General features: G+C 50.6%; 1 protein-coding gene across 1 annotated transcript; it reads left to right on the top strand.

The window, feature by feature from the left end:
- Positions 1-1724: 1724 nt before the first annotated feature.
- On the top strand, positions 1725-5918 carry LOC121879238 (homeobox protein Hox-D9-like; the record flags this gene model as incomplete). Its single annotated transcript, XM_042385835.1, has 3 exons — positions 1725-1857; positions 2433-2671; positions 5822-5918. Coding segments are annotated over exons 1-3 (469 nt in total), but the record flags the coding sequence as incomplete, so codon positions are not given.
- Between the last annotated feature and the right edge of the window lie 7743 nt (positions 5919-13661).

The raw sequence follows: 13661 nt of genomic DNA, 5'->3' as shown, positions 1-13661 counted from the left end.
GGGTATTATGCAGGGGTATTGACACGGGGAATTGACTGACACGGGGGTATTGACACAGGGGATATTGACACAGGGGGTACTGACACAGGGGTACTGACGGGGGTATTGACACGGGGTATTGACACGGGGGGTTTGACATGGGGTATTGACACAGGGGGTATTGACACAGGGGTGTGACACGGGAGGTATTGACGCGGTATGTGCACGGGGTATTGACACAGGGGGTTATTGACACAGGGGTATTGACACAGGGGGTATTGACACGGAATATTGACATGGGGGTGTGTCACCAGGGTATTGATGACACGGGTATTGACACAGGGGTTTTGACACAGGGGTTTGACACAGGGGGTATTGACACAGGGGATATTGACACAGAGATTATTGACGCAGGGGTATTGACACGGGGGGTATTGACACAGGGGTATTGACACGGGGGTACTGACACAGGGGGTATTGACACGGGGGTATGACACAGGGGTATTGACACTGGGGGTATTGACACAGGGTATTGACACAGGAGTATTGACACAAGGGTATTGACACAGGGGTGTGACACAGAGTATTGACACAAGGGTATTGACACAAGTATTGAGACGGGGTATTGACACAGGGGGTATTGACACGGGGTATTGACACAGGGTATTGACAGGGGGTATTGACAAAGGTATTGACACAGGTATTGACAGGGGATTGACTGGGGCATTGATAAAAAGGGGTATTGACACAAGGGTATTGACACAGGGGGTACTGACACACGGGGGTATAACACAAGGGTATTGACACTGGGGTGCTGGCACGGGGGAACTGACACTGGGGTTCTGACACGGAGTATTGACACAGGGGTACTATCTTACAGGGGAGAGGAGGTACTATTACTAAGACATGACAACTAGCAAGGTTAAGGGAGCTCGAGAGGGAGGAGGAATTACCAACTAGCAAGGACAGAGCTTATGAAGTGAATCAGGCATATCATAGTGTAGGAGGAACAACAATAGGGGTGATGCAAGGGGTTTAAGGGGGTGCATGGGATTTAAAAGGGGTGATGCAAGGGATTTAAGGGGTAGCAGAGGGAGGACACCACAACGAGAGACAAATGTGGCTGTTTTACTACGGCAAGACACAGGTGAAGGGAGGGAGGGGTAATACTGCCAGGGTGGACAGGGAGGAGCCATATAAAGCGACTATTACTGTTAAGTTTGTTGCTGCTGCTGCTGCTGATGCTTCACTAGGGGTGACACACAGTGGGTCTGTCTTATGAAAGGGGTTTCACTCACTATCTATTGTAGAAGCGAGAAGAGTGGAGTAGAACTAGGCTGAGCAAAGTGGTGGGACGGGGCCGAGCCAAGATAGCAGGCGCCATAAGTTTGAGTCTGTGGCGGGCCGTGAGCCAAGCCGTGAGCCTGCCCGGCGTGAACCTGAGCCTGAGCCTGGTAATGGGCGTGGGCGTGGGCGGGGTAGGTGGGCGGGTAGCTGGGGCGGTGCTGGGGGGGACACGACCGGGGAGGGCCGGGGGGCAGTTTACTGCTGCTCAAGGAAGAAGACGAGGAAGTCGAGGAGGACGAGGAAGATGAGTGGTTGGCAGAGGAAGAGTGAGAGGAGGAGGAAGAGGAAGAGGAGGAGGAGGTGGTGGAAGAGGAGACCTGTTTGCCCGGCTCGGCTCGCGAGTTTCGGCTCTGGCAGTCTGCAAGGAGAATAAAAGCCACGGTTTATCCTCCGCCACAATGGGGACTAGTGTAGCAGCGCGGGTCCTGGCAGCGGCGGCGGCGCCCGAGGTGGCCGGCCTGCAGGGTCAGGCTCGGGCGGGCCGCTGGCAGGGCCACCGCCGCTCCCCAGCACCAACACTAACCATCACAAGTAAAACCTCGTGTACAAGTTCAGTGTCCGGCCCGGGGCTGAAGCAACAACAATCAACTGGGATAAAAATTTACTAGAATGACACAACTGTGGAGAACACAAGGTTTAGCTCACAAATATAATTCGTATCAAACATCAATGGCATGACAATAAGCATTTTCATAATAACTGCATTCTAATAGCGTCACAAAGCCTCTCATTAGCACAACTAAACGAATATGCAGTAAAAAAGTAACAATGACATGACAGTTAACTTGAGAACCCCAGGGAGAAAGTTGGACGACGGTGGCGCCGCCTTAGTTACCTGCAGCCAGTACCTCTGACCTGGCTTCCTGCCTGCCCTCCTCACCCTCCTTCCCGGCCCTGACCCACTACCTGACCTTCTCACCCTCCTCCCCGGCCCTTAGCCCACCCTCTGTTGGCCCCTAACACAGTACAGTACAGTACACAAGGACAAGGTCCCATGCCCCAACTACTTAACTCAGAAAACTCACTCTCATTCTGTGATTTAGGACTCTGGCACCCCGCCAGTGCCATTTAAAACTCCCCGCGATGCAGTGCCCCATGGTCCGTAGCTGGTGTCACCTGGAAGTGGGTGCCATCCAAACACACGTACCCGGCGGCAGAGTTTGGGCGGCAGCAAGACTCGCCTCCTCCAGGTCTGGTAAGCATCCATGCCAGGACGATCTGCTCTGCTTCACCGCCGGCGAGGAGGACGTACCCCAGGCAACATCCGCTGCATTCAAGTGGCGGTGGTGATGGTGGCGGCGGCGGCGGCGGCGGCGATGGCGGCGGCGACGCTGAAGCTGCCAGTGTGTGTGTGTACCATTTGTGGGAAATAAAACGAGCCACTTGCAGCCAAATCGGTACTGAGTCACGAAATCCGATACGTCGATACAGCGAAAAGGTTGCTCCAGCTTACAGGTTACCAGTCAAGGGCGCTGCCTCTCCTCCACACTTTTTTGTAATCGTCATTCTGTGTGGCAGGTGTGTTGCCACACCTGTTATTCTGCTGGGAATCAATCAGCATAACATGTACCCGAATTCTTCTGCTTGGTAAATTCCGTTTGGCCGGCGTAAATCACTCGGGTAATAATACATTCTATTACACATATGTAATTTTTACATATAAGCAAGAGGCTTTCGTGTGATATAAATCCTATTTTCCTCCAACCAATGACGCCGGTGATCCAAATATCAATATATCACCATCGATTCATCTACCAATAGGGAGCCGTGGCGGGAGAGTCACAAGCCACAACCCAATTATAGTCTCAGGCTGGGCAATACACGACTAACAAGCAATTTGCCCTCCACATCTCCGCCTCCACACTCAACACCCTCACCTGTCACTCCTCCACATCTCCGCCTCCATACTCAACGCCCTCACCTGTCACTCCTCCACCCCCTCCGCCCCACACCCCACCTGTTACTCCACCACCACCCGCCTCCACACCCTCACCTGTCACCCTCCACCACCCGCCTCCATACCCTCATCTGTCACCCTCCACACCCTCACCTGTCACCCAACACCATCCGCCTCCACACCCTCACCTGTTACTCCACCACCTCTCCGCCCCACACCTCACCTGTTACTCCACCACCTCTCCGCCTCCACACCCTCACCTGTTACTCCACCACCTCTCCGCCTCCACACCCTCACCTATCACTCCTCCACCTCTCCACACCTGTCACTCCTCGTCACTACCCACACAGATCGCCAATTAGTTCCCTCAAGAATATCATAAACATAACACAAGATCTCCTACGTCTCTCACCGACACTCCATCCCCCCTGGAGCACCGGCGGGGCATCCTCCTCTCAACCCTTATGTAGTACCCCAACTAAAGCCTCCCCCTAACCCTCAGCCCTGCCCTATAAACCTGTTCTGTCACCCTTCCTCCTTCCTCTCCTTCTTCTTCTCATCATCATCCTCCTTCCTCCTCCTCCTCCCCCCCATTTTCTCCCCTCTTCCTCAAGGTCTCAAACCCATGACTCCCCAAAGTTATATCCTTGTGATTCTCCGATCTCACTTCACCCCACCTCACCCACACATACCCTCACCCCACCCTCATCTCACCAAACACATACACCTTACCACCTCATCTCACCACACATATACCCTTACCCCACCCCATCTCACCACACACATACCCCACCCACCTCATCTCACCAAATACAACCCTTACCCCCACCCCATCTCCACCAAACACATACTACCCCACCCCATCTCACCTCACACATACCCCCTACCCCCACCATCTCACCAAACACATACCTCACCTCACCCCATCTCACCAAACACAACACCCCACTCCCACCTCATCCCACCATATACCCCACCCCACCCCATCCCACCACACACACACCCCTCACCCCACCTCATCCCCACCAAACACAAACCCCACTCCTCAACCTCATCTCACCCAAACACCCCACCCCACCCCATCCCACCCACACATACCCTTACCTCACCTCATCCCCACCAAACACATACCCTCACCCCACCCCATCCTCCCACCAAACACATACCCCACCCCACCTCATCCTCAACCCACACATACCCCTTACCCCACCCCATCCTCACCAACACATACCCCCACCCCCACCCCATCCCACCAACCACATAACTTCACCCCACCCCACCCCACCCACACATAAACCCTTACCCACCCCATCTCACCAAACACATACCCTCACCCCACCCCATCCTCACCAAACACACACCTCACCCCACCCCTCACCCCACCAAACACATACCCTCACCCCCACCCCACCCCACCAAACACACACCCCACCTCACCTCATCCCACCAAACACATACCTCACCCCACCTCACCCTCATCCCCACCAACACATACCCTCACCCCACCCCACCTCACCAAACACATACCCTCACCTCACCCCTCATCCCACCAAACACAATTTCACCTCACCCTCACCTCACCAAACACATACCCCTCACCCCACCCCATCTCACCAAACACATACCCCACCTCACCCCATCCACCAAACACATACCCTCACTCCCCACCTCATCCCACCAAACACATACCCTCACCCCACCTCATCTCACCAAACACATACCCTTACCCCACCTCATCTCACCAAACACATACCTCACCCTCACCCCATCTCACCAAACACATACCCCTCACCCCACTCATCCCACCTCACCCACCAAACACATACCCCCACCTCACCTCACCCCACCCCACCTCACCTCACCAAACACATACCCTCACCCCCACCCTCATCTCACCAAACACATACCTTACCCCACCTCATCTCACCAAACACACACTCACCCCACCCCATCCCACCTCACATACCCTTACCTCACCTCATCTCACCAAACACATACCTCACCTCACCTCACCCCACCTCACCAAACACATACCCTTACCTCTCTTCATCTCACCACACACCCCTTCACCTGGCCTGGGGTCACCCAGGCACGGGCTCCTGACAGCTGGCAGTATTGGTCTACACAAAATGGCTAACTAACATGGGATCCAGGCTTTTCCCTCTCCCCGTCATGCTCCAAACTTTTCCCCATTGTATTGACCAAACATTCACCTGCCGTGCCTCCTCCTCTTCTACCACCCTCCGCGCCCGCTCTCTCGTCCAAGATGGCGGCTCTCACCACCGTCCGTGTTGGTGTTCCGGCAAGATGGCGGCATCCAGGTGTGTCCGTGTAGAGATAGCGGCCTCCAGGTGTGTCCGTGTAGAGATAGCGGCCTCTAGGTGTGTCCGTGTAGAGATGGCGGCCCAGGTGTGTCTGTGTAGAGATAGCGCCTCTAGGGGTGTCCGTGTAGAGATGGAGCCCAGGTGTGTCTGTGTAGAGATGGCGGCTCTAGGTGTGTCTGTAGAGATGGCGGCCTCCAGGTGTGTCGTGTGTAGAGATAGCGGCCTCTAGGGGTGTCCGTGTAGAGATGGCGGCCTCTAGGTGTGTCTCGTGCAGATAGCGGCCTCTAGGGGTGTCCGTGTAGAGATGGCGGCCCCAGGTGTCCGAGAGATGGCGGCCTCCAGTTGTGTCCGTGTAGAGATGCAGGCCTCAGGTGTGTCCGTGTAGAGATGGCGGCTCTAGGTGTGTCCGTGTAGAGATGGCGGCCTCTGTGTCTGTAGAGATAGCGGCCCCAGGTGTGTCTGTGAGATGGGGCCTCAGGTGTCTCTGTAGAGATGGCGGCCTCCAGGTTTAACCTCAAACACTACGACGCCAATATTAATCTTTTAATTTACTAACAACAGTGGCATCAAGGCAACTCTGGCCTCCACTCTTAGTCTCCTCCCTTTAGTCTCCTCTTAGTCTCCTCCCTCTAGCCCTCCCTAGTCTCCTCCTCTCAGTCTCCCACCTTAGTCTCCTCCTCTTAGCTCCTCCTCTTAGTCTCCTCCTCTCTTAGTCTCCTCCACTCTTAGTCTCCTCCACTTCTTAGTCCTCCACTCTTAGTCCCTCACCCTCCTCTCAAGTCTCCTCCTCTCTTAGTCTCACCCTCCTCTTAGTCTCTCCTCTAGTCTCCTCCTCTCTCAGTCTCCTCCACTAGTCTCCTCCACTTTTAGTCTCCTCTTCTTCGTCTCCACTCTTAGTCTCCACTCTTAGCTCTCCTCCACTTAGTCTCCTCCACTCTTAGTCTCCCACTTTAGTCTCTTCCACTCTTAGTCTCCTCCACTTAGTCTCCACTCTTATCCTCCACTCTTAGTCCTCCACTCTTAGTCTCCTCCACTTAGTCTCCACTTTAGTCTCCTCCTCTTAGTCCACCCCCAAGTCTCCTCTTCTCAGTCTCCACTCTTAGTCTCTCCACTTTAGTCTCTCCACTTAGTCTCCACTTTTAGTCTCCTCTTCTTCGTCTCCTCCACTCTTAGTCTCTCCACTCTTAGTCTCCTCCACTCTTAGTCTCCTCCACTTTTGTCTCCTCCTCTCTTAGTCTCACCTCCTCTCTAAGTCTCTCCTCTCTCTCTTAGTCTCCTCCTCTCAGTCTCCTCCACTCTAGTCTCCTCCACTTCTTTAGTCTCTCCACCTTAGTCTCCTCCACTCTTAGTCTCCTCCACTCTTAGTCTCTTCCACTTTAGTCTCCCGTCAGTAATAGATCTGGGAGGTCATGGTTCTGGCAGTTAGGTCGTCGGCAGGTCAGCCTTGGCCAGTTAGGGGCCCCAGCAGGTCAGGGCCCTGCAGGTCAGGGCCTGGGAGTTAGGGGCGCCAGCAGGCCGGGCCCGGCAGGTCAGGCCTGCGTTAGGGGCCAGCAGGTCAGGGCCCGGCAGGTCAGGGCCTGGAGTTAGGGCGCCAGCAGGTCAGGCCTCGGCAGGTCAGGGCCTTGGCAATAGGCCCCAGCAGGTCAGGCCTGGCAGGTCAGAGCTTTGGAGTTAGGGCGCCAGCAGGTCAGGGCCCCAGGTCAGGCCCCTCGGTAGGTCAGGGCCCCGGCAGGTCAGGGCCCTGGTAGAATAGGGCCCCAGCAGGTCAGGGCCCCGGCAGGTTAGGGCCTCGGTAGCAGTTTGGTGAGGGGTGGGGGAGGAGTGTTAATAGTGGTGGAAGCGTCACTTAACCTTTGATATTCCTTCACCAATAACTGTTCCTCCAACAATCACCTTGACTTCTCTCCTTCACTCTCCCTCTCTCCATTAGCTTCTCTTAACACAGAGTATTCCTCACACAACACCCCCCCACCCCCCACTGGCGGAGTGCCCGGCCTCCAGCAGCTGGAGGAAGGGCGGGAGGACAGGAGGGAGGGGGCGCCCTAGCCATCACCGCTCCTGCTGGCGATGGGAAGGAGCGCATCAACTCCCTCACACAACACCCTCCTCACACCACAACCCTCCTCACACCATTAACCTCCTCACACCACAACCCTCACACACACCCCCACACAACACCTCCTCACACAACAACACACCCTCACACCACAACCCTCCCCACACCACAACCTCCTCACACCACAACCTCACACACCACAACCCTTCCTCACACACCCTCCCCACAACACCCTCCAACACCCTCCCTCACCCTCCAACAGCACTGACCCGCCTCCCCAACACCAACATTAATAATAACTCGTAAATACTTCCCTCAGACAAAAGAGCCGTCAAATATTTATGAGTCCGATGATGAGAAAATATAGTTCATGCAAAGAAGTGGTCAGAAATTCCCACAAAATCTGTTTAGCAGGAATTTGGTGGTGAGGATAATATTTCACTGCTTCATCTGGTACGACAACCATCATTTATAATCCTATCAAATACTCTTACAAGCAGCCGAGAGAGAGAGAGAGAGAGAGAGAGAGAGAGAGAGAGAGAGAGAGAGAGAGAGAGTTGACCTGAGTTGACCCGAACCAGCGAGCCCCGGCAGAGGTGTGGATCGGAGGCTGGTGGTTAGCGGATATAAATGATAACACAGCCTCAACTCACCACCACCTGTTCCTCACCACTGTTCCCCACCACTCGTTCCTCGCTCCCTCACTCACCTCACTGTTCCCCTCCTCACACTCACCACCACCTGTCTCTCCCTCACCACTCACTCACCACCTGTTCCCCACTCACCACCACAACCACCTCATGAATAACGCCACTCACACACCATCTCCCACCCTCTCTACCTTGTTTAGTGTGTACCTTGTATAGTGTGTACCTTGTTTAGTGTGTACCTTGTATAGTGTGTACCTTGTATAGTGTGTACCTTGTATAGTGTGTACCTTGTATAGTGTGTACCTTGTATAGTGTGTACCTTGTATAGTGTGTACTTGTATAGTGTGTACCTGTTTAGAATGTACCTTTGTATAGTAAACTTGTTTAGTGTATATTAGTGTGTACCTTGTTTAGTGTGTACCTTGTTTAGTGTGTACCTTGTATATTTTGTATGTACTTTGTATAGTGTGTACCTTGTTTAGTGTGTACCTTTGTATAGTGTGTACCTTGTTTAGAATGTAACCTTGTTAGTGAGTACTTTGTTTATGTGTACTGTTGACCTTGATTATATGTACCTTGATTAGTGTGTACTTTGTTTAGTGTGTGCCTTGATTAGTGTACCTTGATTGGTACCTGTATAGTGTGTGCCTTGTATAGTAATTTTGTTTAGTGTGTACCTTGATTAGTATGTACCTTGATTATGTGTACCTTGTTTAGTGTGTGTACCTTGTATAGTGTGTACCTTGATTAGTGTGTGCCTTGATTAGTGTGTACCTTGGATTAGTGTGTACCTTGTATAGTGTGTACCTTGATAGTGTGAATCTTGTTTATGTGTACCTTGATTAGTATAATTCTTTGATTATGTGTACCTTGTTTAGTGTGTACCTGTAGGTAATTTTGATTAGTATGTACCTTGATTATATGTACCTTGATTAGTGTGTACCTTGTTTAGTGTGTGTGCCTTGTATAGTGTGTTAACCTTGTATATAGTGTGTACCTTGTATAGTGTGTACCTTGTTTAGTGTGTGACCTTTGATTAGTATGTACCTGATTATATAAATTTTGATTAGTGTGTGTACCTTGTTTATGTGTGCCTTGATAAGTGTGTACCTTGATTATGTGTGCCTTGATTAGTGTGTACCTTGATTATGTGTACCTTGTATAGTGTGTACCTTGTATAGTGTGTACCTTTTAGTGTGTACCTTGATTAGTATGTACCTTGATTAGTGTGTACCTTGTTTAGTGTGTACCTTGTATATGTGTACCTTGTTTAGAATGTACCCTGTATAGTGTATACCTTGTTTAGTGTAAAATTTTGTTTAGTGTGTACCTTGATTAGTATGTACCTTGATTAGTGTACCTTGTTTAGTGTGTACCTTGATTAGTGTGTACCTTGATTAGTGTGTACCTTGTTTAGTGTGTACCTTGTATATGTTAATTTTGTTAATATATACCTTGTTTAGTGTGCACTTTTAGTGTGTGTACTCCCCAGTGTGGTCAGGAGCACTAGCCCTTATGTTCCTCCTGGCAGTTGTCCACTCAGACCTGCTGTAGTGTGTGGTCCCTCTGTAGTTGTGATGGTGGTGATATGTGGTGATGGTGGTGGTGATATGTGGTGGTGGTGATATGTGGTGATGGTGGTGGTGATATGTTGTGGGTGATTGTGGTGATATGTGGTGGTGGTGAAATGTGGTGGTGGTGATATGTGTGATGGTGGTGGTGATATGTGGGATGGTGGTGGTGGTGGTGATGATATATGTTGGTGGTGGTGATGATATATGTTGGTGGTGGTATAGTGTGTGGCCCTGAGATAGTGTGGCCCTGGGGTAGCGAGGGTCCTGATAGTGGCCCTGGCGTAGCGAGTGGCCCTGGGGTAGAGTGTGGCCCTGGGGTAGAGTGTGGCTCTGGAATAGTGTGTGGCCGGGTAGAGGTGGTCCTCAGTAGAATGTGGCCCTGTTAGAGGTGGCCCTGGGGTGGCCCTGGGGTAAGTGTGGTCCCCGGGTAGAGTGTGGCCCTAGGTTAGAGTGTGGTCCCTGGGTAGAGGTGGCCCTAGGTTAGAGTGTGGCCCTGGGATAGTGTGGCCCTGGGGGTAGAGTGTGGTCCCTCGGGTAGAGTGTGGCCCTAGGTTAGAGTGTGGTCCTGCAGAGGGCCCTAGGTTAGAGGTGGTCCTCGGGTAGAGTCCCTGGGGTGAGGTGGGGCCCTGGGTAGAGTGTGAACCCTGAGGTAGAGTGTGAACCCTGGGGTAGTGTGGCCCTGGGGTAGAGTGTGGCCCTGGGGTAGAGTGTGGCCCTGTGGCCCTAATGCTTCACGCACAATCAAACACTGAACAATACACACGTAGTTATTTATTTGAACTCTTGTGTGATGGTGGACCTATATCACCCTTACCCAGCCCCCACAGCCTCACAGCTCCCCCCACCCTCACGCCCGTACAGCCCTCTGCACTCACCCTCACGCCCTTACAGCCTACACTCACCGCCACAGACCTCTACACTCACCCTCACGCCTTACAGCCTCATATCACCGTCACGCCTAGCTCCCTCTACACTCACCCCTACAGCCTCACACTCACCTCACGCCTCTACACTCACCCTCACGCCCCCACACTCACCATCACGCCCTCAGAGAGAAAGTGTATCTGTATGTTGGGGAGAGGATGTGTCGTGTGGGCAGTGGAGTGCATCACTGTGCCTTCCTAAAACATGTACGTTAACCGGGGTGTACGTTAACCGGGGTGTACGTTAACCGGGGTGTACGTTAACCGGGGTGTACGTTAACCGTGTACGTTAACCGGGGTGTACGTTAACCGGGGTGTACATTAACCAGAATGCACGTTAAATGAATGTACAGTTAACTAAAGATGCATCGACCACCACCCTGCAGGCTCTGGTAATGGTGATTGGTGGCTCTACCCGGCTGTATGACTGTCAAGATAAATATTTGACAACTAAAGGTAACATTTCTATACAATTCACCATTAATTAAGAACATGAGAACTTTGTGGCAGCAGTTGTCAAGTTATTAATTTAATTTTTTTTGAAGCCCTTTGAGTCCTGCAGGGTTCAATCATCGTCCTCAAAGGGTTAAATCATCGTCCTCAAAGGGTTAAATCATCGTCTTCAAAGGGTTAAATCATCGTCTTCAAAGGGTTAAATCATCGTCTTAAAGGTTAAATCATCGTCTTCAAAGGTTAAATCATCGTCCTCAAAGTTAAATCATCGTCTTCAAAGGTTAAATCGTCTTCAAAGGTTAAATCATCGTCTTAAAGGTTAATCATCGTCTTCAAGGTTAAATCATCGTCTTCAAGGTTAATCATCGTCCTCAAAGGGTTAATCGTCGTCTTCAAAGGGTTAAATCATCGTCTTCAAGGGTTAAATCATCGTCTTCAAAGGTTAAATATCGTCTTCAAAGGTTAAATCATCGTCTTAAAGGTTAAATCATCGTATTCAAAAGGTTAAATCATCGTCTTCAAAGGGTTAAATCATCGTCTTCAAAGGGTTAAATCATCGTCCTCAAAGGGTTAAATCATCGTCTTCAAAGGGTTAAATCATCGTCTTCAAAGGGTTAAATCATCGTCTTCAAAGGGTTAAACAAATATATGAACATTTGGAGACTTGACAACGTTAAGTGGGTGTACGTTAAGTGGGTGTACGTTAAGTGGGTGTACGTTAAGTGGATGTACAGTACGTTAAGCATATGTAAAAGTGGATGTACGTTAAGTGGACACTGACTACCTAGATTACTGTACATATATAAGAGACAGATGGAAGTGGTACAAACAGAACCAAGTGTCTTGAGAAATAATGATAACTTATTATTATTATTGTCATGACATTTTAAAATTATTAATTATAACCATAAACTGACTTACTCTATTAAAGACGCTCTTCACTATGTTACCTTAACTAAACTTTACTTAAATTGGGTCAGGGAAGGTGAGGTTAGGTTAGGTTAGGTCAGGTTAGGTCAGGTTAGGTTAGGACTGAAGATATTTGTGTTATGTTTCTCTACATGGGTTCTTACATATACAGGTACATCAAATTAAAATTTCGGTACAAGGCTCAACAGGTGTTTTAATTACCGGCGTCCTCCACGACAGGTAAGAGACCTCCAGACCTCCCTTGTTACTCCAGGTACCTCTACTCTCCCTCACTTGTCACCTGCGTCTCTACACATTTCTTTCCTCATTTTGTTCAGATATTCGAGAGTGTGGGAGTGTGGTAGCCTGCAGGGCCCCGGCATCAATTACCGGTAAAACTGTCCAGAACCACTATAACATCTGCTGCCGGGACTTACTCAAGAGCATGACCTTCTTCTAGGGCGGGTGACACACGCTCTCCTCCACCTCCTAATCCCATACCTTCAATTTTCCTTTCAAAAATCTTGGTGATATTTATGTCCTCGCCGCCACACTCCCCATTTCTCTCCGGAAAATCAGGTAGGTCGCAGCTGGGTGTCGGGCCTGAACACCGTCCACCCGGCTGGTGTCCATGGCTCACCAGCGTCCACCTGCAGACACTCCCACACCACCCATCTAGGGCTCGCCGCTCCCCACAAGTATAACACTCGCTGCTTTACTCCATAATGTCTTGCAATCTACCTCGCTTCACTCCTCTTCTCTGCCCCTCTTCTTCTCACCGTCTTCCACTACACTTTAATACACACTTCAATCTTCATTTCATTATCTCATCTTGCTCGCCACTATTGTGTTTCTTAACATATCCGCTTGTTGCTCTTATGTCTGGTAATTCAATTTGCCGCCACTAACTTCCCCCCGTTTATAAACTATCCCCAGTTGTTGCTCTTTATAGTTTTCCTTTGTTGACACCTTCTCTTGTTTATCGCGGCGGTGTTGTGTAGTCTTATTCACTGTTGTGTGTGTCCTGTGGCGGCCCGGGGAGGCAGGGTCACCGCCGACGTGGAGGTGGAAGACGGGAGGAGGAGGAGCAGGAGCAGGAGGAAGGTTGTTTGTCCCCGGGTGGGTGTTCATTGATCTTCAATAGTGTCTCTCAGTATCTGGCTTAGTGTTCTTCTGAAGGTGTTGTTCTGTTCTTCTGAAGGTGTTGTTCTGTTCTTGTGAAGGTGTTGTTATGTTCTTCTGAAGGTGTTGTTCTGTTCTTGTGAATGTGTTGGTCTGTTCTTGTGAATGTGTTGGTCTGTTCTTCTGAAGGTGTTGTTGTGTTCTTCTGAAGGTGTTGTTATGTTCATCTGAAGGTGTTGTTATGTTCATCTGAAGGTGTTGCTGTGAAGGTGTTGTTGTGTTCTTCTGAAGGTGTTGTTATGTTCATCTGAAGGTGTTGTTATGTTCATCTGAAGGTGTTGCTGTGAAGGTGTTGTTGTGTTCTTCTGAAGGTGTTGTTATGTTCATCTGAAGGTGTTGTTATGTTCATCTGAAGGTGTTGCTGTGA

This window comes from Homarus americanus, unplaced genomic scaffold (assembly GCF_018991925.1).
Source record: "Homarus americanus isolate GMGI-L3 unplaced genomic scaffold, GMGI_Hamer_2.0 scaffold17663, whole genome shotgun sequence".
NCBI lineage: Eukaryota > Metazoa > Arthropoda > Malacostraca > Decapoda > Nephropidae > Homarus > Homarus americanus.
The sequence above is the reverse complement of the archived record's forward strand: the minus strand, read 5'-3'. Positions and strand labels throughout refer to the sequence as shown.